The sequence below is a fragment of the Rutilus rutilus genome (assembly GCF_951802725.1).
Source record: "Rutilus rutilus genome assembly, chromosome: 3".
Taxonomy (NCBI): domain Eukaryota; kingdom Metazoa; phylum Chordata; class Actinopteri; order Cypriniformes; family Leuciscidae; genus Rutilus; species Rutilus rutilus.
This window is the reverse complement of record NC_140211.1, coordinates 11,601,339-11,629,309: the sequence shown is the minus strand read 5'-3', so window position 1 is coordinate 11,629,309 and position 27,971 is coordinate 11,601,339. Positions and strand designations below refer to the sequence as shown.

At 37.8% G+C, this 27,971-nt stretch overlaps 2 protein-coding genes across 3 annotated transcripts; both read left to right on the top strand.

The window, feature by feature from the left end:
- The first annotated feature begins 20 nt into the window (after positions 1-20).
- On the top strand, positions 21-12,452 carry LOC311287814 (ephrin type-A receptor 5). Of its 2 annotated transcripts, none has more exons than XM_084404884.1 (14): positions 21-150; positions 228-289; positions 1,379-1,991; positions 3,008-3,227; positions 3,955-4,046; positions 4,313-4,462; positions 6,031-6,138; positions 6,884-6,964; positions 7,143-7,235; positions 9,151-9,272; positions 9,430-9,539; positions 9,676-9,838; positions 11,451-11,584; positions 11,918-12,452. In XM_084404884.1, exons 1-14 carry the CDS (start codon positions 69-71, stop codon positions 12,114-12,116), a joined length of 2,229 nt encoding a protein of 742 aa, XP_084261010.1. In that variant the 5' UTR covers positions 21-68; the 3' UTR covers positions 12,117-12,452. The 2 variants fall into 2 exon arrangements, with proteins under 2 accessions (XP_084261010.1, XP_084261011.1); XM_084404885.1 differs by having other exon boundaries at positions 29-150; positions 231-289.
- A 3,237-nt stretch (positions 12,453-15,689) lies between these two features.
- Positions 15,690-25,806, top strand: rab1ba (zRAB1B, member RAS oncogene family a). The gene is made up of 6 exons (XM_084404234.1): positions 15,690-16,034; positions 18,583-18,655; positions 18,827-18,922; positions 19,147-19,242; positions 21,312-21,443; positions 23,347-25,806. Exons 1-6 carry the CDS (start codon positions 16,021-16,023, stop codon positions 23,539-23,541), a joined length of 606 nt encoding a protein of 201 aa, XP_084260360.1. The 5' UTR covers positions 15,690-16,020; the 3' UTR covers positions 23,542-25,806.
- The last annotated feature ends 2,165 nt before the right edge of the window (positions 25,807-27,971 follow it).

Below are 27,971 nucleotides of genomic sequence, written 5' to 3'. Positions count from 1 at the left end.
TCTATTAGGAAGTAAAGGGGGAAAAATACAAACCTCTATGCTTGTCAGTATAAAGGAAGAAGACTAAAATGAACCTGGTTTTCAATATATTATTATTTTTATTTAGCATTTCATGGATTGTCACCACAGCACAGTTAACACCAATCAGAGGTAAGACTGGGGTTTCACAGCAGTGCTTTTATTATGGGAATGAAATAAATAAATATAAAAATAGTTGTTTTTTTTAGAAGAAATCTTTGATTCAAGCAAACTGAGCAGACTACAATGGAAATGTTCACCACCAAATGCTGTAAGTGGCAGTTTATTTATTTTATATTAAATAGGCTAATGAGTTATTCTACAAAAAGGGTGTGTTTTTTTTTTTTTTTTTTCTATAAACAATGACTTTAACACTGAAAGGCTGGTAAATTTTACTATGTTTTATAATGGGCTATGCATTTTCTTAATACTTCTACAAAAATTCCATGCCTAACTATTTTATATATAACAGGATGTCTGTAGAAATATATCAGTAATAATTATATCTATAATAAATGCATTGTGGTCTCATACCTTGGGTTATGACTAGTATAGTTGCTAGTATGGCTAGCATGGCATTGGCTAGTATAGTTAAAGGTAGGCTAACTGTCAACTCTGTTACTTTTTAAAGCTATAATATAAGGAATAGCTATCATTTATATATGTATATTATGAAATATACACATGCATATGAAGAGCCATCTAATAACATCTAAGAAACATATTTTTCTGATAAAATGTTAAGAAAGAAAATTACTCTTTTCACAAAAAAATGTTTTAGTCTCTTGTGCTCACCAAGGCTGCCTGTATTTATTTGATAAAAATACAATAAAATAGTAATATTGTGAAATAGTTTGATATTTTAATTATTGTTTTAAAATGTAATTTATTCCTGTGATCAAAGCTGAATTTTCAGCATCATTACTCCAGTCTTCAGTGTCACATGATCCTTCAGAAATCATTCTAATATGATGATTTGATGCTCAAGAAACACTTATTACAATTGAATAGTTTCTGTAAACTGTTTCATATTTTTCTGGAAATCGTGAAACATTTTTTTTTAAAGATTCTTTAAATAGAATGTTAAAAAAAAGAACATCATTTATTTGAAATAGGAATGTTTTGTAACATTATAAATGTCTTTTTGATCAATGTAAGGCTCCCTTATTAATTAAAGTATTTCTCTCAAAAAAAGAAATAATCTTATTGACCTCAAACTTTTGAATAGTAGTGTGTATTTAATGTACAGATAATAGACCAACTAAAATATGTTAACAGATGAATTATTTAATATAGGTAGGCCTAAATGTTTAAAAAAATATTCAAAATAACAATTCGCTTCTCTTTTGGTCAATGTAAGTGGAAGGAAACACAAATGCAGCTTGGAAAGGACTATGCACACTCGATCTACCAAGCTTGTGACCCCGAATTCAGAACAAATCGCAAAACATTATGGACCGACTGGATCCCCAAACAAGATGCCCAAGAGTTTCTACTTGACCTAAGTTTTGCCCAAGAGGACCAGCAGCCTCTAAATGTCTATGTGCGAGAATCTAACCAACCTCAGAATCAGGACTTTAGAATACAACAAAGATTTGCTTTCGGGATCACAGTCGCGCATCCATTGCCTCCCGGTACTGTTCCTCGGGATGAGAACCTGACCCATGCTAAGAACTTTAATTTGGGAAAGATCTCTCAGAATGGCTTTCGCCTGGGATTTACTTACAGCGGTAAGTGCACTTACATTGCTTCGATCCAGGTGTTCTTCATGAAATGTCCAGCATTTGCATGGAACCAAATGGAGTTTGAGGAAACGGCAGCAGGAGGTTTGAGGAGAGGAGTGTGTGTGAACGGTTCTGTGGAGATCTCTAGCCCGCAGATGGAATGTCGATCAAACGGGACGTGGGGTCCACCACCGCAGGGGTCATGTGTCTGTGATGCAGGACACGAAACTGACGGAAACAGTTACAAAGGTAAAACAATTATTTATTAGTCAAGCATCTTGTGTTCGATCTAAGCAGATTCTATATTTAAGAGGGGGAAAAAACACACTGTGTTTCGAATTCTTCTCAGGTAAACAAAAAAATTAAGTCGGCATGAAACCGAAACCGTCATATCAGAGTGAAATGGCTTTTCAAGCAAGAATACATTTGTATGGAATTAAAAAAAATAATTATTGTGCTTGTTTAAATGACCACCCACTTTTGTTGTTTGTAAAAGAGCAGCTTGGACTGATTTTGCTTTTCACTGAAAAAAAGAAGCATAGGCCAAATTTTGGAGTGAACTACCCTTTTTAAAGTAAAAATTAAATCAAATTTGAGGCCTACTTAAGTGGCCTTTAATGTGAATTATATTATATTATATTGTCTGCAAGGGCACTTTAAAAAAAATATACTTTTAAGATTTGAAGTACACAAAAAGTACGCTTTCAATACAGTAAAGCACACTTCATTTTCACAAGGGGAGGTTTAGGATAAGCGGTGAATTCCTCTTAACTAGGTGCTTTGAAACAAGAAGCTGATGGTTCTTTCATATATGGTTAAATGACTCTTTTCGTTGCTTCATTCCCCTGTTCTGTCCGGTCATTCACTTTTCACTTATGCGTGATTTGTGTGTATGTATTTGTTTAGATTTAGTTATTTAGTTGTGCACAATACATGTGAGTTCCCTGATTCTGCCTGCAGATTAATGTCACTTAAACGATTCCTCCTCTTGCTTCACGCTCTAAGAGCTGGACATGCTAAGAGCTGGAGTTTTTTTCTGTGGCCGTGTGAAATACTCTTTCTTAGAATTAATAAATAATCAATACTGAGTGTTCGCTGGGCAAACTGATTAGTTGATTGCAATATTAATTTAGCTACATCAAGTTAATCCAATGAACTGATCCAAATATGAATAATTAATTGTAACAAGTTATGATTAATTATTAATATTTCCCCTTTGAGCTCATTTACTACAGTAACCACCCATGTATATGTGTGTGTTTCAGGAAGAGATCCATTCACAAAGCCCACTCATGTCCCAATAGCGGATTCCAGTCCTGACCCAAAAGCTGATTCCAGTCCTGACCCAATAGCGGATTCCATTCCTGACCCAAAAGCTGATTCCAGACCGGGACTCTTCCCTGTCCTAACTGCTGTTCTCGTGTGTGGCGTCCTGTTTCTTCTCATAGCTGCTGTATTCATCTTTGTCAGACGTCACAAGCTCAGGTAAAATTCTTTGAAAATGCAGATGTTTATGCATTTTCAACAGTCTCCATCCTTCAAAATCTCTGGGAAATGGTAATTTCATCCTGCTTTTATACTAAATGTTTGTAAAAGCAGTATATTATGACTGTAAGAGATGTAATGATACACTGTACACTTTATACAGATTATATACACTGAATAAGGACTAAGAAATGTCCAGTTTGACCTGGGAAGCATGTGATTGGTTGATTCTACAATACAGACACTTCTCTGGTTCTGTAGCTTTACATTTGTTTAGTCTGTTTGTGGCTCTGAGCTAAAACTAGTTTGCATGACATTTTAGCATGACAATAGTTTGATTGTAAGGGAAGGGATAATGTGCATAATATATACTGTATATATACAGTACTGTGCAAAAGTCTTTGGCATGTTAATATCCACTCCACCCCCCCAAAAAATGGTTTTAAGTCAGTTATTTATATCTTTTGCTGTAGTGTGTCAGTAGGAAATAGGTTTGGATATTAACATGCCTAAGACTTTTGCACAGTACTATATATAGCCTATATATATATATATGTATATATATTTGTTTGCATAGAATATATTGACTGTTTTGTTCCTGATTAGTGTGTGTGTGTGTGTGTGTGTGTGTGTGTGTGTGTGTGTGTGTGTGTGTGTGTGTGTGTGTGTGTGTGTGTGTGTGTGTGTGTGTGTGTGTGTGTGTGTGTGTGTGTGTGTGTGTGTTCAGTGGGGGTCAAGAAACAGAGCTTATATCCAGGTCTGGTGTGACTCGATATCAACGTCAACAAGAACACACAGCTGACTCTGAGCTGGTCAATAGTGAGTCTTTGTCTGTTTCACCTCCTTATAATGCATGAATACTTAGGATAAATGTTGTATAAAATGTTCATAACTCAGTTCAGTTGTGTTTCTCCTAAAAATCCTGAAGAAAAATATAAATAGAAACAATTCTATTTACAAAAATAGGTTTCGGCCTACAGGAAGAGTATAATTTGGGGTCTTGCAAATCCCTAAGAAGCTCAAAGTATTTGTGATCACAGCTGTCAAATTCTGTTTTCACAATTAAAATAATCATTTTCATGCAGCTTATAGGGAGGGCTGCCAAAATGCAGCAAATCAGAGTGGCGAATACAGGCCTCGTCCTCCCAGAAGTACAACACATGGAGAGGGAGCGTCTCAGGGTGATTGTGGATATGAACGACTGCATACTGACCCGCTTCAGCAGGAACACACAAGTATGCCTGAGTGATAAGTCACTGTTTCAATTCATTTCTGTACTTTCATCTAGACATTCAAACCTCAGACCAAGTGTGTTACCAGCGGTGAAAACACCTCTAACCAAGAGACCTTTAGAAGAACTTTAACATTATTTGTGACCCTGGATCACAAAACCAGTCACAAGTCGCACGGGTATATTTGCGGCAATAGCCAACAATACATTGTATGGGTCAATTATCGATTTTTCTTTTATGCCAAAAATCATTAGGATATTAAGTAAAGATCATGTTCCATGAAGATATTTTTTCAAAATGTCCTACCGTAAATATATAAAACATTTATTTTTGTGAGTGAATGCAGCACAATCGTTAACATAAATGGACAACTTTAAAGGCGATTTTCTAAATGTTTAAATTTTTTTGCACCCTCAGATTCCAGATTTTCACATAGTTGTATCTCGGCCAAATATTGTCCTATCCTAACAAACCATACATCAATTGAAAATTATTTATTCAGCTTTCATATGATGTATAAATCTCAATTGCAGAAAATTGACCCATCTGACTGGTTTTGTGGTCCAGTGTCACATTTAATGTTTATTTAAATAGTTGAAATGTCATGAAATATTTTCATAGTTTTCACACAGTAAAGGCCTGTTCACATCAAGGACACTAACTGTAACGATAATAATAAAAATATAGTTGTGAAATCGTTTTAAATATAAAAGTCCACACCACCACTACCGATAATGGCACAGAGGAACGATGGAATCACTTTCAGAATTATTTTTTTAGCTGCTAAATGGTAAAAACATTGACAACTGATCAGAATCTATCCTGCTTTAAAGAGCTCGAACATTTAAAGCTGCAGACGAGGAAACTGCAGCAAATGTTTAGAACAAACAGAACTATACAGGGTGGGCCATTTATATGGATACACCGTAATAACATGGGAATGGTTGGTGATATTAAAGTCCTGTTTGTGGCACATTAGTATATGTGAGGGGGCAAACTCCTCAAGATGGGGGGTGACCATGGTGGCCATTTAGAAGTCGGCCATCTTGGATACAACTTTTGTTTTTTCAATAGGAAGAGGGCCATGTGACACATCAAACTTATTGGTAATGTCACAAGAAAAACAATGGTGTGCTTGGTTTCAACGTAACTTTATTCGTTCATGAGTTATTTACATGATGTGTCACATGGCCCTCTTCCTATTGAAAAAAACAAAAGTTGTATCCAAGATGGCCGACTTCTAAATGGCCACCATGGTCACCCCCCATCTTGAGGAGTTTTTACGGTGTATCCATATAAATGGCCCACCCTGTATTGTGCGCTGGTGTGGACATTAATATAGCTATCTTTATAGTTATCATTCTTGGGGTGAACAGGCCTTAAGAGTATAAATCATACAATTGTTAGGTCTAAAATTTGGAATGAGAAATGTTCATATTGAAAGCTCTGACTTTTCAATGCAGGCTTTGGTATCTTGGCAACTCTGAGCACAGTTTAAGACAGATCTATCATATTTTAGATAACTGGTTTATTAACCCAGACATTATTTTCGTTCTTTTTGTCTCTGTCAGTGTCGGGCTCAGTTCAGATGTTGGAAGGAATGAGTGATATGCTGTGCGGTCTTCGAGATGTGTTGGTGGATCGTACAAAGTTGACAATGTGTCGAATGCTTGGGAAAGGTATAAACTGACTTAAATTCACCCTAGGTCTCTTGTTAGCAGTATTACACATACAGCAGTGGCCAAAAGTGATGTCCGGCATAGGAAAATTGACATCTTTACCCTTTATTCAAACGATTAAAAAGATTTTTAAGTTTAAGATTGTAAGCATATTGCGTAGTTGTGCTTATAGTCATTTTTATTTCATTTGTGATAACACGGTGGAACATGGCATATTTTTGGGCCAGGCTGTCATACAAAGAAATGATGAACGCATGCAGATACTAAATATTTTCCTCTATTTGAATGGTTTATTCAAACTTGTAGGGTCATTAAAAACAAATCCACAAACCAATCCCCTCCAGACATCACTTTTAGCCACTACTGTATCTGAAATCACAAATGACGACCAAAATAAAATCAATGTGACGTGATATAAACCTAAATGAAATGGTAACCGGTTATAAGACCTAAGATAAACTTTACTGTTCAAAAGTTTTGGGGTCATTTATAATGTTACAAATGATTTCCATTTCAAATAAACGCTCTTTTTTTCAATTTTCAGTTTATTTAAGAGTCCATTAAGAGTCATTAAGAGTTGGTAGTAGGCCTACAATTCCACATATACATTCATATACGTTTTTTTAATAACTGTTCTTAAGTTATTATTTTTATTAAGTTACATAAAGTTCATATTCAAGGAACAATTTAATTGGAAACAGTTTGAATTTTGGATTCTCATACTGGAATTTCTCTCTATCTGCAGGAGAATTTGGGGCCGTTTATGAAGGCATATTTTCTCCTCAAAAAGGACAAGATATCAGAGTGGCTGTGAAAACCTCAAAAGGTGTGTGTGTGTGTATAGTGCAGAGAGCAAGTGACAGTGAACATTTCTGATGATGCATTCAAAAGTGTTGTCTTTATTTAGAATTAAGCACTAGACACTTGAGACAATGTCGTTTCCACAGTTATTAAATCAACCTCTTTCATGCATAATGTCATTAAACTTTCCTGTTGAATTGCAGAAGCCATCTACAGTAAAGAAGATCTGGAGTCGTTCCTCAAGGAGGCAGAAATTATGAAGCATTTTGATCACGTGAATGTCGTTAAATTGCTTGGTATGTCTCTGCTGAACGACATTATTTACTGTTTGGTATCTAGGCTAAAATGTATAATTTATGTCTAGCTGGAGTGGAACATTGTGGATAACCTGATTTCAAACGGCACAGACGTTTCCATGGCAACTGGTCATCTGTGGCCTGTAGGTCTGTCCAAGCCAAGGGCAAAGTGTGAACTTCCACTAGTTCCCCTGGTGACGCCCGTAGCTGAACAGTAACAGTGGGATTTGCTTGACTTTTACCTCCTGTGTGTCTTTGACCTGCTGAATTATAGGGGGGTTGTGCCATTGTAAGAGTTAAATGGATCATGGCAACTCTAATGTGTAATAATGTAATTGGCATCGTTCCAATACTGTGATAATCAGCAGCCAGTCAAGGTCACTTTTGACTGGGAGGGATGGAGCTAGATCTACTGTACATGTATCCACCTTGTTTTTCACTTTATAAGCTAGCACACTAGCTTATACACTCACCTAAAGGATTATTAGGAACACCTGTTCAATTTCTCATTAATGCAATTATCTAATCAACCAATCACATGGCAGTTGCTTCAATGCATTTAGGGGTGTGGTCCTGGTCAAGACAATCTCCTGAACTCCAAACTGAATGTCAGAATGGGAAAGAAAGGTGATTTAAGCAATTTTGAGCGTGGCATGGTTGTTGGTGCCAGACGGGCCGGTCTGAGTATTTCACAGTCTGCTCAGTTACTGGGATTTGCATGCACAACCATTTCTAGGGTTTACAAAGAATGGTGTGAAAAGGGAAAAACATCCAGTATGCGGCAGTCCTGTGGGCGAAAATGCCTTGTTGATGCTAGAGGTCAGAGGAGAATGGGCCGACTGATTCAAGCTGATAGAAGAGCAACTTTGACTGAAATAACCACTCGTTACAACCGAGGTATGCAGCAAAGCATTTGTGAAGCCACAACACGCACAACCTTGAGGCGGATGGGCTACAACAGCAGAAGACCCCACCGGGTACCACTCATATCCACTACAAATAGGAAAAAGAGGCTACAATTTGCACGAGCTCACCAAAATTGGACAGTTGAAGACTGGAAAAATGTTGCCTGGTCTGATGAGTCTCGATTTCTGTTGAGACATTCAGATGGTAGAGTCAGAATTTGGCGTAAACAGAATGAGAACATGGATCCATCATGCCTTGTTACCACTGTGCAGGCTGGTGGTGGTGGTGTAATGGTGTGGGGGATGCTTTCTTGGCACACTTAGTGCCAATTGGGCATCGTTTAAATGCCACGGCCTACCTGAGCATTGTTTCTGACCATGTTCATCCCTTTATGACCACCATGTACCCATCCTCTGATGGCTACTTCCAGCAGGATAATGCACCATGTCACAAAGCTCGAATCATTTCAAATTGGTTTCTTGAACATGACAATGAGTTCACTGTACTAAAATGGCCCCCACAGTCACCAGATCTCAACCCAATAGAGCATCTTTGGGATGTGGTGGAACGGGAGCTTCGTGCCCTGGATGTGCATCCCACAAATCTCCATCAACTGCAAGATGCTATCCTATCAATATGGGCCAACATTTCTAAAGAATGCTTTCAGCACCTTGTTGAATCAATGCCACGTAGAATTAAGGCAGTTCTGAAGGCAAAAGGGGGTCAAACACAGTATTAGTATGGTGTTCCTAATAATCCTTTAGGTGAGTGTATATAACAGTAGGCTAACATATTGATACTAAAAAGTCAAACAAACGTATTTAACTGTTCCAAAATGGCGAAGTCATAAGCGGTCAGGACTATACATATCTTTGGCAGCTAATGAATAGGAAGTCTCGCACATTCACAGAAAATAGCTTACTGACGTTGCAAAATGAGGTGGATAAGGTGGATAAAGAGTTTCTCTAGTACAGATTTGATGAGGTTATTTTATACTTGTGTCGAACAGGGGTTGCACTAGAGCGAGATCCAGAGTCCTCCATCATTGTACCACTTGTTATTCTTCCATTCATGAAACATAGAGACCTACACAGCTTCCTCAAAGCAACCCGCTATGGAGATGTTCCCATGGTGAGTCTCGCATACCGAAAAAAACAAATTTACAACACCTTATGGACTTGTCCTTTTGACTCTTGTTTTTCATTTAAAAGTTGAAGTGTTAACTGTAAAATAACCACAAATCTGATCGTATATGTTCCAATCATTTAAACTGATCTCTTCTCCTCAGTGTTTGCCTTATCAGAGGCTTCTACATTTTATGATTGACATCGCTGCAGGAATGGAGTATCTCAGCCTTCAGGGTTTCTTACACCGAGACCTGGCTGCCCGCAACTGCATGTGAGTCCACAGGAGGGCAACACAGAGCACATTTTACAACAACATCCTATTAATACTTCCATTGTCTTTGAGAAGCCACACCTAATGAACAAATTCTCCCCCCCATTCTCACCCAATGCTGGGATCACTTTCACAGGTTGGGGGATGACCTGCGTGTGTGTGTGGCTGACTTTGGCCTGTCTAAGCAGATCTATTCCAGTAACTACTATAGGCATAAGAACTGGACTATTAAATTGCCTGTAAGGTGGATGGCATTGGAGAGCGTGTCTGACAACGTATTCACCACCAAGAGTGATGTGGTCAGTCCTATTTACTCATCCAATACAGTATTAAAGGGGCTATACTGTGTGTCGATTCAGAAACCCTTGTTAACAGCGACACCGGTGGCCGTTAAGTGAACTGCAGCCAGAAACGTGCACGCAACACACAGGATACATGATTCAAAGCCCTGATATACTCACGGCGAAGTTCTTTTTCAATCTTAGCTTATAAGTAAAATTAAACAAGTTGGAAATACCTTTGCAGCGACATACCGTTAATGAACATCCCGACGCCGTCCTGCTGAAAGCCACGTTTAGATTAATATTTAAGTGCTGCGCGCTTTCCTCTCAAAAACAATATAAACGCTCAACAAAAATGACAACGGTGAGAAAACAGCAGTTAAGAAAGCATCTGATCATAACGATGTGGATATGGTTGCACAACTTCTGAAATTCACCGGCATCATGATGAAGTTGCCTAATTAAAATTACACTGTTATGATAATTTGATTCTAAAGTATATTTGAGACTATAGACTATATAGATCTGACTGTGTGGAACTATAGTTTGAATGAATCCCTTTTCTTTGCATGACAAATTGACATTACAGTACAGAATAGCTCTTTCGGCAATAACATTAACATTGTGAGCCTATTCATTTCATGTGTCTGAGTGGAAGAGACGTTCTTGAGTGCAAACGTCACATCTGATTTTCCCGGCAAAAACGTCACGAGTCTTTATGGCAAAAACGTCACGAGTCTTTCACATAAAAATCCGTCTAGAGTCTATCATAAGCCCCTTTCACACAGAGCTTTGAACCCGGGAAATTGCCGGCAAATTGCCAGAACGCCTTCTGTGTGAACGCAAACATGACCCGGGATTGATGCCGGGTTGGGGACCTAGTAACATTGCCGTGTTCAGTCCCGGAACGCGCGCTGTGTGAACAAAAGCCGTAATAATGCCGTGTCGTAGTGATGACGCTGAAGCCGGGATCGTTCGCCAGCTGTGAAACGGTACGTAATGCGCAAGTTTATGATAGAATCAGAGCAAAAAATGCACAAGCGTGGTTTCTCAAGAGAGAAATCGCAGCTCATAAGCAAACTGAAGACGCTGCTGAGACATTACATGTCACGTCTGTCACGTATATTTACGGGATTTTTACGGGTTGTGTGTGAACGCACTCTGATTCCGGCAAATCACTGGCAGTGTGAATGAACCAAAATCAAACGAACCCGGGTCAAATCCCGGGTCACTTTATCCGTGTATTTTTCCGGAATCTCTGTGTGAAATGGGCTATTGATTTTTTTTCTCTTGTTTTTTAAAGTTTTGTTACTAGCTGTTCACACATTGGCAGTAAGAAAGCGATTACTACTTGAAAATTCTTGCATACAGATGTAGCCCCTTTAATATTCAGTTATATATATATATATATATAATAAAACATTTTACAACATTAACAAACTTTTTTTTTTTTAAAGAAAAATAAACTATTTGGGTGGAAATGGTCCTATAAGCAGAATTATTTCTTAAGGTTAAATGAAATCGATTTTTTAGGAAAAAATATGACCCAGACATGTTTTTTTTTGTGAGATTCACCCACCAACATCCTTCAAGCTATTTTATCAACTGTGATCTTCCTTATGTCTCTCAGTGGTCGTTTGGAATAACCATGTGGGAGATCACATCCAGGGGGAAGACGCCTTATCCAGGTGTCTCCAATTATGAGCTCCTGGACTTCCTGGAAAAAGGACATCGTCTCACAAAAGGGGACAATGACAGCAAATTGTAAGGAATTTGCCTATTTTACCAGAATTTTTTTTTTGGATTATTAGACTATTCTGCTTATCAGGAAACTGTGACTCAGTCTTTACCAACAATTGTCTGTTGCAAGACCGACAAGATGAAATCAGGGTTAGTAAGACCAGCTCAGGTCTGTTCTAGGAATACTTCGTCACAGCAGTTATTACTAAATCATATCATAATGTTTTGTGCCTGGTCTAGAAACATAAATGGCTAGAGTAGTTTTTAAACTACAGATCTGGAAGATGATTCAGTCTTGTGGTGCTTTTTGTGATTTCTTCTACTCTCCTCCTTTTCCTTTGACTCTTCCTCTGTCAGATATGAGGTTATGTTGAGTTGCTGGCACAGAGATCCCTCTCAGAGGCCAGGTTTCGGAGAGCTGGGCCAGAGCCTCAAAGCGCTTCTGTCTGATCTTCCACCCCTGGAGGCCAGCAGGGAGTCCCACTACATCAGCCTGGGGCTGGAGGAGGCCAGCGGTCACCGGGACAGCACTGAGGCCCTGGAGATTGAGGCGTAACCAACATGCAGCTGTTGGTGGCTCTGTGTCCCTGGATGAGGAGGGACACCTGCTGTACAATGAAAGTGTGTGTGATCCACACTAGGCCATATTAAAGTATTATGATGAGATTTCAGTTTTATGACATAAAACTTTGCATATAAAACTATATCATTTCCATTGCTAGAGGGAAACGAGACAACTGTTTTTTAATTCATTGTGATTCATATTTTTATTTTTATATTACACTGTAAATGTTGTATTTTTGTGATTTGTATTTCAAAAGATACCAAATGTTGAAAGGTTTGGAAAATGCCAGACATCACAAATTAAACGGCTCAAGAAATTTTAAGTGACTTTAAAGATTTTTTTTTTTTTTTTTGGACAAGTGCGATCACAGCACACATTGACATCTGTGTTGGCGCTGCTGTTGAACCTGAGAGAGCAGTTGTCTTGAAACGGCTTCACAAACAGTCTTTTCAAACACACAGTATCATAACTTATATCTTACAATACTTCAAATTATCACAGAAATAGTGGGATAACAGTTTATAGTTTTGATATAAACACTGATGCTGAAAAAAAAAAAAAAAGGAGTAAATCATCAAATAAAGATTGTTTACATCGTTAGACCAGTAGGTGGCGACAAGACTTCTGAACAAATGTTTTAGTCATTGAATCATTCATTTATACCCTGGTAATGCAGAGTTCTTGCGAGAGCACAAGTTGAATTTGCTCAGCGAGTTACTCCGGTGTCGAGTAATGAAGCTCATTAAATATGCCCCTCTATCTGAGCTGCACCAATCACATCGGGTTATTTGATATAGGCGGGCCAGAGGCGAGATGATGACAGCGCTGCGACGTCAAAGTCATTAGTAAACATTGCAAGATGGCTATGGATGAAGACCATTTGTTTGAAACGGCTTTGGCCGCTACAATGAACGAGTTCGACTTTTTCTCTAAAAGAGGAACAGAAGACGGCGCTAGAATTGTTCCTTTGCAAGAAGGGCGTTTTTGCTGTTTTGCTGGTAAGAGTCTAATCTACCAGTTAGCTCCGCTGGTAGCTATTAGCTAAGCGATAACTTGTTGTGATTGGTCGTAGTGTTATCCAAATGCATCCTTGGTGCCGCCCTTCGAGCTTGCTGATTTTCATTAGTCACCAGACCAAAAAAAAAAAAAACAATAGAAAGTTCAAAAGAACAGCATTTATTTAAAATAGAATATTTTCTAACATTATAAATGTCTTTACTGTAACTTTTGATCAGTTTAACTCATCCTTGATGAATAAAAGTATTGATTTATTTTATTTCTTTCCCCCCAAAATAAAATTCTTACTGACCCCAAACTTTTGAACGGAAGTGTTTAATGTCACAAAAGCTTTAGATTTCAGATAAATGCTGTTCTTTTAAACTTTCTATTCATCAAAGAATAAAAAATAAAAAAATAAAAATTGTACACAACTGTTTTCAACATTGATAATAATAATAAATGTTTCTTGAGCATCAAATCATCATATTAGAATGATTTCTGAAGGATCATGTGACACTGAAGACTGGAGTAATGATGCTGAAAATTCAGCTTTGATCACAGGAATAAATTACACTTTACTGTATATTCACATAGAAAACAGCTGTTTTAAATTGGAATAATATTTCACAATATTACTTTTTTTTCCTTTTTTTATCAAATAAATGCAGCCTTGGTGAGCAGAAGATACTTCTTTTAAAAACATTAAAAATCTTACTGACCCCAAACTTTTGAACGGTAGTGTATATATATGTGTGTGTGTGTGTGTCCAAGTAATACACGTGTCCACTTTGAAACACAATGTTAATCTGAAGTTAAACCTGCCTCCTGGTAGGTTTAATTTAAGTCTCGATTTAGTCCTGGAGTAACTCCAGTCTTCCTCCAGCAGGAAACCATCTTATTAAACTCTGGACTAAACTAAATCTAGGACTATTTAAAGCCTTGACCGAGAAAGCAGATTTCTGTTAATCTGGTTTAAAGGGCAATTTTAGTCTAGGATTAGGCTTAATCTCTGTTTGGGAAACCGCCCCATGAAGTACATGTTATTTTCTTTAGTTGTCAATTCAGAATTGTAGGAGAATCATGAAAAATAAGAAGTAACACTTTGCGGTCAAAAACAAGGGTAAATTAATGGAATTTTGTTTTGCTTCATTGGAATGGAATGACATTTAGTGACTTTTGTCGCATTAGCTATGACATTGACATGATTAGGAAATAAATAAATAAATAAATAATAAGTAACACTTGGTACATTCAAGGTAAAAAAATGAACGAGAAATACGAAAAAATACAAAAACTCAGAGAATCGTTTGGTGGTACAAACTACTAATCAGCCATTATACAAAATAACAACAACAAAAAATACAGCAATGAAGGGGTTAATCTCCAAAACATTTTACATGCTAAATAGACAGAGCAGACTCTGTTAAATTGTAACAGAGCACGATCTTGCAAATGTGTAAAATAAAATCAACAATTCTTACAAAAATTACATTTTAATTGCAAAATGATTGTATAAAGTGTTTTGAATAATCACTATCCATTCCTCATTTTGTTAGATATTTAATTATCAATCAAATATTGAGTAACAAAAAATGCTTTCCATTTCTTTCCTTTTTAACAGAACGGTAATGTTTGATTGTAATCATAATGCAAAACCTGATACTTATCTAACAAAAAAATATGTAAACCTTGACAAAAAGTAGTCTTTTAGAATGTCTAAATATATATATATATAATTGCAAAACATAATAAAAAGAAAAAAAAAATGTCTAAAAAAAAACCCAACTTGGGAATCCAAAAGCCTCTCTATTTATTTATATAAGGACAGTACACATGTTTTTCATTTTTAGCGCCTCCAGATGGCACTATTCTCACTTAAAAAAAAAAAAAAAAACTCATTACATTAATTGAAAAATAATTTAAAAAATATTAATTTTAATGAAAAAAAAAAAACAAACAAAAAACAGCTTACACAATTTTATAAATATTGCATAGCATCGTAAAATCCCCTCAAAATTCTAAATAATAATCAAAAAATATTACTGAACAAAAATATATTGCATTGATTTTCCTGCAGGGGATAAAAAAACATTTCAAGGCTTCCGTCACTTTTGAGCACAAAGGTTCAAGTGTGACCCAGAATAGAAATGAAGGGGCTCAGAGGGTTAAACAAAAATAAAGAGACCACAGACACACAATTTGTCTATTTTTAACTTCAGTCGCATACAAATATGAAAATTAGCATAAATGTTACATTTGAAGTCATTGCATTGTTATGAGGGACACACGAGCAGTAGGTAGATGCTTGTTTTATAACAAGTTTTGTGTAAAATGCTTAAAAAAAAAAAAAAAAATTCTCGCTATGGGGTTGAGAATAAAAGGTGTCCACATCTGAAAAAAAAACTTAAAATAATAAAAGGTCTTTAATGTTTGAGGAGGGGAAATATGAAAATATGATACAGCACCTATTTAGAAATGTAATCATATGGAATAATAAAAAAAATATAACAAAATCCAAGTTGAGAAATATTTCCAGAATATCTTGAATCTCTGGGTTGTGTCTTCGAGATCAGTCCGTGATGCCACGTCATCTGATGTCACTGCCGCACCTGCGCAGCCATCTTGTACTTCGAGCGAGGGGCAGATCGGAAGGAAGGAAGAAAGCAGAACAAAATAACAGTGTTTTGCGTTATATGCTCAGTAATGTCCGTCAAGTGACTGAATCAAACGAGAAGACAGTGCTGAGGTGTGATTGGAGGGGGTAAATCAGAGAAAGCGGCCCCGGTTTCTCGGTATTCCAGACGTACAAGTCATCCTCTTCATCATTATCGCGTCCGCTCGCAGAGAAAAGAGTCCGATCTCCTGCTGAACACAACGACAACGACACAAACACACCATGAATCCAGAATAGTGAGTATTTGACGCCTAGTCGTGTGTTGCGGATGTCAGTGTTTGTATAATCATGAAGCGTCAGTGCGAGTAGCTTTGTCTAGCCTAAACGGCTAACAACGTCCGGTGTTTTAACTGCGAATTCAGAGGACGTTAACTCATTTAAAGCCTCTATTTAGAAAGTTGCTTACTCTAAATGACGATATTGTTCATTATTAAACGTCTTAAATTAAAAACCGTCGCTCTTTGGTGTTTATCGCACGTAATTTCGGCATTTGCCGTACTGCGTGACGTAATTTTTGGTGTGGTGTGTTGCGACGGAGTGACGTCATTAGTTTGTAGTGAGGCTGAATCCAGCTGTCAAAATAGGTCTTGCATATGAACGCATGATTATGCACACGGTGTTTTGAAGCATACACGACTCGAGCTTGTCATTGCGAGTCATGTGTTTTTCATTAGGCCTGTGAATCGAAAGTCAGCGTTACAGCTGGAAGAGGTCATGAGGAGGATAAGCTTCGTATTTTTCCTGATTTCTCAGTAGCGTGTGGTCAACTCTTTGGTCTGTATAAATGAAGACGTGTTATGAATTGAAGTGAAGTTAATTATGAATATTGCACGGAAAAAAACGTAATTTATTGCTTGCTCTCCATATCCATCAGCAGTATTTCAAATGCTAATTCACTGGCAACAAAGAACACAAACATGTTTCCAACACTCCCCTGTTTGCCATTGGTCAGTTAAACAGAGAGTCCCCGCATCAAGCTCGTGCCATTGGTCAGTTAAACGGATAGTCCCCGGCCATTGGTTGAGCCGATGTTGTTCTGTCAGACCCTGTCAGGGTTCTCAAACAATTTCACTTCCTTTCTGTTTTGTGAATGGAAAGTTAATACACTTTACAATGTTAATAAGTACATTCCAGTTTGCCTTAATTTGTAAAAGTCTATATTTAAATATTAGACTATATCAAAATACATCTGGATCATCACTGGCCATTGACATTTGAAAACCCACTACTATCCAGTTTGTTTTTATTGCCAGAGTGCTTGGTTTAAAATTCTAAAATAAATGCTTTTCTTGTCTGAGATTAAGGTTTTTCTTATTGTTTGTACCTTGTTTTCCTCTTGACCTCGACTCAGTTAAGATTGCTTCACGTGATAAAGCGTTTTGTCAGCTCGTCTAATGTTAGTACTTGAACTCAGAAACCATTGCGACAGACTGTGTCATCGTTGGAAATAGATTCTCTCAGCTGTATTTTGAGCTGGTGGATACTTTGTTAATGCTGATTTTGTTTTTGAACCTTCTTCACCATCAGTTCTTGGAATGGGAGTTGATTTTGCAACTTGTAATCTGATGTAGTTGTCTCTTCAAACCAGTTAACATTATAGCAATACTAATATGGCACCTATTTATTATATCAGTTGAGAGCCAGATGCGGTGTGCTATATGATTATTTCAATACTATGAGATGCAGTGTCGTTAATATTTTAACATAACAGGACTAACACCATTCCTAAAAGTCCGTTTACACACATAACTCTTGACAATACAGACGTATTTGCTGATGGTCTTACTGTGTGTGTGCAAGAAGAGAATTAGTTAAATGTTCACATGAGCTGAACAACCTGTTAGATCTGTCATGTGTAATTAGGCTATCATCAGTAATGTGACTACGGTAGCATTGTTGTCATTGATAATGAAAAGTAAACGGATTATGAATCGTTTTCCATAATTTAAATGAAGCTGAAATAAAACAAATATTAGATGGGGGGGGGGGGGGGGGGGGGAAACGTGAAAACGTAAAAATAGAATTGTTTGAAACCAAATTGACTGAAATAGTGAAAAGTAAATGAATTCAAATTTGATGAAAAACATGTTCATTTAAATAATGTAAACAAATTAGAATTGAAACCGAATTAACTGAAATAAGTTGAAGTTCTACAGTAACTAAAACTGAAATAAAAATAACTTAAAACTAAATAGAAATATATAAAAATTAAAAAAGCATAACAAAATTACAAAAACTTTCAAATAAAATCTGAAAATTATAAAAAATTAAAACAAATATTATAATAGTAAAATAATAATACAAATAATGCTAAAGTAACACTGTACTGTAGTGATGCAATAAAACGTGATGTATTTTTAGACCTTATTCAGAGCAGCGCCATGACAGGTCTGAAGCGAGGCTGTGAGGGATAGACTTACCATGTTTTCAATGGCAGCCGCTGTGATATAAAGCTCCTAGATCACTTATGATTTTCCATACCTCATGTTGTCTGGGATTTTTTTCTCTACTGAAATGTCTTGTAAAGATATTTCATCTGCAGAACAATCCAAAAACTCATGAAATAACAGTACAACCCACTGAAGAGATATGTCTATCCCTCACCGCCTCGCTTTCATTCCCGTTAAAAATCAAAGATGGCTCTGCTGTGAATAAGGTCAGTAATGTGATAACTCATCTGACTGGTGAATGTCATAAGAAGGTTAAATTTGTTCTGAAACTGAAATTGTATATATTCCTGTTGATGCATTTTAATAAATTGCAATTGTGTTTCTCCATTTTTAGCGACTACCTGTTCAAACTTCTCCTCATCGGTGACTCTGGAGTTGGAAAGTCGTGTCTTCTGTTGAGATTTGCTGTGAGTAAAGGCACAGATGGTTTGTTAACATCAATTAAAAGATCGATGGAAGTCATGCAGTTGACGAACGCTTATGTATTTATAGGAGATTATTTATATCCACAAATGTAAATAGGCACAGTGCACATATTAGCTTTCATTCTCCTTTCTGTGTGTGTTTTGATCCTGCAGGATGACACATACACTGAGAGCTACATCAGCACCATAGGCGTGGACTTCAAGATCCGCACCATTGAACTTGATGGCAAAACCATTAAGCTACAGATTGTAAGTCCAAAAATGACACACTGAATAGTAATTTTTCACAAGTTCTGCAACAGCGTGACAGTCACTAGTATGCACACCAGTACATTATGATGACCTTGTTTCTTGGGACAATCTCGTTACATTGTACATGTGAAAATGGGGCCACATGCTTTAATAGAAACATGCATGGTTTGACATTACTATAAATGGTCTTCTTTTCTTTGTTTTTTCTTTCTCTCTCATAGTGGGACACTGCAGGGCAAGAACGATTTCGAACCATCACCTCCAGTTACTATCGAGGGGCTCACGGTATCATTGTGGTTTATGATGTCACGGATCAGGTGAGACATCATCAGATGTTCTCCTTCCTTATTTGTCCCAAATTTAACAAGGCACACTTTGCAACAGAATCAATAATGAATTGCTGTAGTCTATAGTGGAGTTGTGATATACCGGTATTGACGATAAACGTGATATTTAAAAAATGAAAATATCTCTATCGTGTTAATTAGGGGTGGCGCCATAGTCAAGTCACCTTTGTTTATACAGCGCTTTATACAATACAGATTGTTTCAGAGCAGGTTTACAGTGAAAATGATGCATTTCGGCTGTTGTTCATCTGAAGTCATTTCAGTGTTGATTCAGTTCCGTTGTAAAGATCATCAAATTAGTTAATTTCATCTATAAAGCAGTTCTGCAAAAAAATGATGTCATCGTCCAGCTCAGTTCAGTTCTCGTACAGCAGCGTCAGTGCAGTCAGATCAATAATATTGCTGAATATTAAATGTCCCCAACTAAGCAAGCCAGAGGCAATATACCGGTATTGACGATAACTGTAATATTTCAAATGAATAATACACGTATAATAATGTGGCACGTAAATTATCAAGCGCCAGTATCTGGTTGACTTCCCAACGTACCTAGGAGGTGTTGGTATAGCACCCTAATGCATGGTTCAGATCACACGATTTTAGCCCGATTTTGGCACGATCCGTTTGACGTGGGGATTCGTAAACGACAACGACGCAAAATTCGATCGTTTCATCTCGTATAGTGTGTCATAGTGGGCGACAACCGACGTTGCGTCTGCGATGCTTCACAACATCACAATAAAAGAAAGAGTGAGTGAGTTTGTGTGAGTGAGTGAGTGAGTGAGTGAGTGAGTGAGTGAGTGAGTGAGTGAGTGAGTGAGTGAGTGAGTGAGTGAGTGAGTGAGTGAGTGAGTGAGTGAGTGAGTGAGCGAGCGAGCGAGCGAGTGAGTGAGTGAGCGAGCGAGCATGCGATGACTGGTCGGAAAGCAACGTGTAGTCTGACATGTTTCTTGTCCACTACAAGATTTTAGGAGTCAAAATCGCATAATTTGACACAGTGACTATCGTAACAGACAAAAAAAATCGTGTAATCTGACCCAGGCATAAGGCTGGTTGCCACCTGTCATAAAACACAAGCAGTCTCAGTGTGCAGCTGCTACTGCCGCGTAAAAGCACGCCGTCGGATATGACAGATGAGACGCTCTACCCGCACTCCAAGAAAGTTATGGCTCGCCAGTGTGGACGTTTATTTGGTTCCGTGAAAATGACTCATTAATCACCCGAGTATGCAGGACTCGCCGATCAACAGCGAGCGCTAAACAAGGCAATACCACCAAACTGTTCCCCCATCTCTGTCTCTGTTATCTTGGCCACTGTACAGAGAGTTAGTTACCATTATTTTGCTAGTCCTGAAACAGGAAATGTTACATTAACCGTAAACTGCTGACGCCTTTCTGTGTTTTATTATATTTACATCCCTCAGGGCTTTTCGTGTGCTCATTCGGACAAATATTTTTAGAGAGCAGTGTTTTTTTCTATTTTTACCCAAAATAGGGCGATGTGAGCATTATGGAGAGCTAAACTCTTCATTCATACTCTTTTTTCAAGATTTCTATAGGTATCGTGATTTATTATTGTGAATTCTTTTGGCTGCGATAACAGTGTAGTGAAAAAATCTGATGTCGTGACATCTATAAAAACTGTGCAAACTGTGCTGATGTCATCCTCAGAAAACTTCTCTTACTTGATGACCTGCTTGTCAAATGTGTGTTAATACACCAGTGTTAGTTTAGTATCATTTATGTACTATTCAAATACTTGTTAATATTTTGAATTATCTTTTATTTTTATGTTTTCTTTTTATTCTTAAAGTCTTTGTATGTGCTTTTGTCATTTTTATTAGTTTATATACTAATAGTTAATATATGTATGTATGTATAGGTTTCATTTTTAGTAATTTTAGTACCTTAACTTAAACTTATTATGTTTAAGTTAAAGTTAGTTAACAATAACAACATTGCTTTATCATCACATGCCTTTCGGTATCGACCTTTCGGTTGAAATTGAAAATTATTTTCTGTGTCCTGCTCTTTCTAAAGGAATCGTATAACAATGTGAAACAGTGGCTACAGGAAATAGACCGCTACGCAAGCGAGAATGTCAACAAGCTTCTGGTGGGGAACAAATGTGATCTCACCACCAAGAAAGTAGTGGACTACACAACAGCCAAGGTAAAGACATGTCTAATCTGTGTTAGTGGCTGAGTTTAAATCTCTGTTCCCTTTTTTATCAAAACTAGTGGACTTTACAAGGCCAATTGCTTCCCATTTTTGTGACATTGGTAGCATAATACTTTCCATCACTACTCCTGATCTTCATGCTAACAGTTGGAGATTTGAATAACCCCCCAACCTAATATTTTACCCGTCTTGCACCATTTGTTTTGCGAACATATATGTCAAATTGTGGGGCTTGTTCTCAGCGTTCTGATTTATGCCTTTGCCTAGTAGCAGATAAAAACAGGCCAAAAAAATCGCATAGCCTTGCACTGAAAGAGGGAACCAGACTTGTTTAGAGGCCAGAATATCATGAAGACTTGGCAGTGAGCCCATTTTGGCTTTGGCCAGTAAGTAACCATCTAGCAACCAACCAGAACTCCCTAGCAACAGCATGGCAATGCGTGAACAGCCACTCAGAACATTTTAGCATCAGCATAGCAACACCCTCGCAACCACTTACAACACTTTATGGTGGGAAATTATGAACAGGCATAAACTACTCAAATTTTCTTCAGAACAAAAACTTTATCAACAGTCTTGAATACAGTCGATAAAGCTTTTGGACAATTTACTCTTTCCCCACCGTTGACAGAATTTTCCGGAAATCACTGTTATACGTTAGGGGGCGCCGTTGCGCATCTTCTGAAAGAGTACAGAATCTTTGGATAAAAAAACAAGCGAAGAAGCAATAGAAGCATTGCTTACGCGCATGTAAGCTAAAGCGATCATCAAACATTCAATAGCATATAAATCAAAACTGCCTAATGTTACTTAATGAAATGTTGCATGAAAACTTTGTGAAAATTAGTGGCTCTGGCTGGCGACTTCTTTTAAATAACGTTAGCGCTAGTCCTTGTGAAATCAAAATGTATGTTTTTCTACTTTTAGTATGAATGTTAGCCTAATGACAATTTCCATTTAGCATTTCAAATTTAGTGTCTCACTTCTGCCAATATGGATGATTTTAGAGACATCACTGCACTTCAGTTTCACATCAGATTTTCTGTCCAATCAAATGCTCTTTAGATTCTGTCTGAAGCTCCGCCCCCTACATTATAAATAGATGCTGAAGCTGCTGCTAAACTCGGTCACTTGTTCACACTTTTACTATTTTCTACATGGTGAATGGCACATAGTGCACTATATAGGGGACAGGGAACGATTCAGACGGTGTAAATATGCGAACGAAGTCTGGTTTCGTAGTGCACCCGGTCTGTTCCGGACAGACTCATCATTTGAAACAGCACTGACGAGTAGAAGAGATAACATCGTGCACTGCACCAACATAAGGCATGATTATGATCACTGTGTTAGTAACAGTTTCATATTACATCTAAAAGGGGAATCTATTAAACTGTGGCTTTCATAAGGGTGTCTAATGTGGTTTTGCTGAGTTCAACGGCTCTGACCAAGCTGTGATTATAAATGAAACGCTATTGGCTATTTTAAAAAAGGGGAGGAGCTGCTCTGTCCCACCATGTCTTCCTGTTTCCGTGGTAATTACACCAACACACACCGAATACACTTCAGTGGGGCTTTAAGGCCTGTTCACATCAAGAACAATAACTATAAAGATAACTGTATTAGCATCCAATGCACGTTATCATTCTGTTTATTGTAAGCTGCAGTTATCGTCTGCCACTTTAAATGCTCAAGCTCTTTAAAGCAGGATGGATTCTGATTGGCTGCCAAGATGTTTATCATTCATCAGCTGAAAAAAAAAAAAAAATCATTGTGAAAGTGATTCCAACGCTATTGGTATGAATGGTCCTTTTTACAGAAGTGCCAAGCATGAGGTTGGGCAAAATAAAAAAGCGTTCTGAAGTGTCTCACTCTGGTTCTTTTTACCTTCCAGGAATTTGCCGACTCTTTAGCAATCCCCTTCCTTGAGACGAGCGCTAAGAATGCCACAAATGTGGAGCAGGCCTTCATGACCATGGCTGCCGAGATCAAGAAGCGCATGGGCCCTGGAGCCACAACTGGAGGAGACAAGCCCAACCTGAAGATCGAGAGCACTCCTGTGCGGCAGTCTGGCGGCGGCTGCTGTTGAAGAGCCTGAGCGCGCACACACACACACACACAAAACCATCCCTTTCCCCCTCAAACACATTTTCTCACACCCACCCACACACACACACCAAAAAAAACAGCATTCTCACGGGAGGAACCACTGCATTAAGAGCCAACGTCTAACAGCCTTATGGCTTCATTTATGACATCATAGTCTTCTTGTTTTTATTATTATCCCCTTTTGTAAGACACCTCACCCCTTTTTCCTCCCCGTGCACATGAATAACCCCGCCCACATCCACAGTCCCGCCCCCCTGTACTTAAAAGTGGAGCTTAGGTACAGTCATGTGTCCATGTATAGATGTCTATAATGGGAGCAGATCTAGGGGCGATTCTCAAATCCTCCTTTTAAACGACTAGCGAGGTTACGTTAAGAAAGTTAACCTATCTCTCTAGGATTTCTAAATCGCTCTCACATTGTCACTTGAATGAGGTTTTGTGGGCGAAAGCATGGCTTCTGAGGCTGAATCGACAGGAAGTCAACCGCATACAAAGTCGGCAATATTCTCTACTTGTTCTCATCCTACTAGTATATTATTGTTATTATGGTGATTTTTAAGACTGATTTGTTTTTGTTGTTTTCTTTTTTCTTTTCTTTTTTAGGTTTTTGTTTTTCTAATGAAGGCTTGTACAAAGGCTTTACTGCTGTCAATGACATTGTTGGTTGGGGAACGATACGGATAGAGTTGGTTTTTTTGTTCATAATCAGGATTACGGGGGTCTAGGCTTTAGGTTGGTCGATGAAAGCTACTGTTCCCTCTATTACCTCAACGACCTCTGCTACTTTTGAGTGTTCGCCCATCACAGGTGCAAAACGAATGAACGAACACCATCTTGACTCGCGTTGAGGTCGTTTCCTCCTGTGGTCAGCAGTTTTGTGGCTTTGGTTTGAAACCTCTGTGTAATTTTACCATCGATTAAAGCCAATCCGTAGTCCTCGCTGCTGCCAAAAATGGTCCATCACGCATTGCGCGCGCTTTGCGTTTATTTACATACGGTAAATATATAAAGGGCCTTAATTTCGCCACCAATGAAAGCGTGGTAGTTCCATGGATCCGGTTCAGTGTGCTGTGTGTTTGTGTGGGAAAGTTGTGTGTGACATCTAGGAGTATTGGGATTGACTGGTCCAGTGTTGGAGACCGGATATGACCTCCCATGTTCTTTAATTAAAAATATTCGTACACGTAGATTACAGCTTTCCAGTCCTACCTACTGATGGACCTTTCTCAAAATAAGGGTGTCATTCAGACACATGTTGCCTTTGGCGATCCAAGAGGTTCATACGGGATCCTACATGGCAACCTAAAGCCCCTCCACAAGGTTCGATCTCTAATCTGCAGACTGCAAGTGATCGGCCTGATGACTGTTTTTGATCTGGCTGTTTTATCATGTACAACGTGGATCTAGAAAATGTAGATAGTTTTGTGAACTTCACTAGTATTAGTGCGTCACCCGGTCTTAATTAGGATAGTCTCGCCATCGTGACATTAGATCTCTTTCACTGACTGAGCCAGTGTAGTTGTTCTCACACCACTAACGTCTGCTAATGCTAACATAACCGCACATTCTCATCTCTAATGTTGTGTGGTGGATTTACCTGTACTATTTTGTAAGTGAACTGGTAGCGTCGGGTTGGAGGGAGCAGTAGCAGGGATATGGGTGCGCGTGCAATGGCTGGGAAGGAGGGACGGGCAAGGGGCAACTGCAGAAACTGCGTTTGGGAACATTCCTTTGATTTTTAAAAAACGGGTCCGTCGTGGATCCTGCGTTACATCTGTGTGAAAATAAGCAGTATATGAAAGTCTCATTTAAACCCTGCGCTCATTCACACTAAACAAGTGCTTTTTTTTGGATGCATTCTGTTTTCTCAGATGGATTGCTGTCTTTTTGATCTATGAATTTAGAGTTTTGTGGTAATGTGTTGGGTTAGAGGAAAGATGAAGGGTATGGGGGAGGGGGGGTCGTTGCTTATGAATGTGCGTTTTCATTGTTACTTTTTACCCATGTCATTTGCACACCTCATTTTTTTGAATTAAGACACGGCGATGGTAAAATGGCAAGCAGCTCTTTAGTAGTTTCCCTGACTAATATACACGCTCTTTCTCTATCCCCCCCCCCCCCCCCCCCACCCCCCCCTTTTGCTTGCTCATCCCGGTGCTGTTTCATAGCTGGGTTTGATCTCGTTTTCTCTTTCTCTGTACATATTATAAATATATATAATAAAATGATCAACATGAGACTTAAAGATGACTTCTCCTGCTTGCTTTTCTGTTGCGTGGAGAGTAATCTTGTGTGGGTGGTGAGGTGAGTATCGCTTCCTGTGCGAGCTGGAAATGTGATGACTGAGCATTTTGAAGAGATGAATCTCAAAAAACCTGTCAGGAACATGAACGCGGCATGTTTCGCCCCGGGATTCACAAAATATTCATGTCGATTTTAATGATAAAAATCATTTTGTCTGGACTGGATGATTCACATCATCACTGAATTACAGTGTAATGTTGAACGTAATGAAGACCATTATTTAGAATAATGAGAATTACAGACAACCTCAACGTTAAAACATCTGGATGCATTACAGTAATGAGAATTGGGTGAGGAAATGTGGATAGTTGTCAAAAAATCAATTAACATTTTTCTTTTTCACAAAATATCTATTATTTTAATACACACACACACACATATATATATATATATATATATATATGTAAATGTATGTGTGTGTATATATATGTATGCGTGTGTGTGTGTATGTTTTAGTAATCAGCAGTTTAGTAATTTGTGATTTTTTCATTTTTAGTATTTTTTAATGCTTCTATATAGCTTTAATTTTTGTTAAATTATTATTAGTTTTTCATCTAATATTTTTTATTTCAGCTTAATTTCAATTGCCAAAAACTTTATTTTACCTTGTCCTTGTTGCATGTTACATGCCCTTACTGTATTAATAACAGTTAATTTTGCATATTTACTTGCAACTAACCCTCAACCAAACCCTAACCCTAATTTTATAGCAAGTACATGTTGTTTAATTAATATTACTTGGCTCTTAAATGTATAGTTACACTGTAACAAAGACACCTTAAAATAAAGTGTATCCAACAATGTCAATAGTGAGTTTGCATGTGTTCCTCCGGATGCTTCAGTTTCTCTCACAGTCCAAAAACACGGAATAATCTGTTGGTGAATTGGGGAAAAAACGGTGAATGTGTGAATGCGGCAGCTCTCCTGCGGAGGATAAGCGGTATGGAGAACGGATAGATGAATTGATTAATGTACTAGTTGACAATAACACTGTTCCAGACAGACTCGCAGTACGACTTTACATCATAAATAGAAACCATTTGATGTCATGTTTGATTTAGTGCTGGATTTACTATATCTTGTGTGCTAGTTTTTGTCTGTGCACAGACACGTTTGGAGGGAGGCGTGTGCATGTGTAGAAGGGGTGAGCAAATGACCTTGAGTTATTTATAGCCAGTTAGAGTAGCTGCAGTCAGTGTGCAGGATTGTACCGTTCTGCTCAGACTCCCCTGAGAGAGAGAGAGAGGGGGGGTAAGAGCGAATGCAGCATCCCTCTCTCTAATTTCTCAGTGTGCCAGCTCATCAGAATCCTTAAGTGAGACCCTGAAAAATGTAAAGAGATCTGAGCGTTCCTGTATAGTTCATGCACCATCACACACACACTCACGTGGATGCTAAATTTAAACTTGTTTTCTGTCTGAGAGCTGGTTGATAGCTTTGTCTTTTTCCTCTTTTATTTTTTCTCGCTTTCTCTCTAGCACAAAATTTTGCATTGCTGATTGTGAATTTCACTCTCAAAAGCTCGTCTGGGTCAGATTTCACCCCACAGAAGAAAGAAATAAGCATACGCTATTTTTAGGACTCTTAAAGGGATAGTTCACCCAAAAATCTCATCATTTACTCTCAGGTTGTACCAAACCCATTAGACTTTGGTTAATCTTTGAAACCCAAATTAATATATTTCAAATTAAAATAAGTTTTTTTTGTGTGTTTATATGTAAATAAAAGCCTAAAATAAATCTGTTCATCATATATAAAGCAACCGAATCTCTTCACAAGACTTAGATTAAACTGCTGAATTCATACGGATTTGTTTTATGATGTCTTTATGACATTTTTGGATCTTCAAATTTTTGGTTACCTGGACTTTCAGTGCATCATATTTCATTAAAATAACTTATTTTGTGTTTCAAAGATTAATCAAAGTCATACGGGTTTGGAATGACATGAGGTTGAGTAAATGATGACAATTAAAATTTTTGAGGTTTCACATTATTCTCAAGACATTTTCCCCCCTATATTCTCATTCCTGTTGTGTAAAAAAAAAAAAAAAAAAAAATAGAACAAACATGGATTTCATAAATTCTTAATTTCATAAATTCTCAA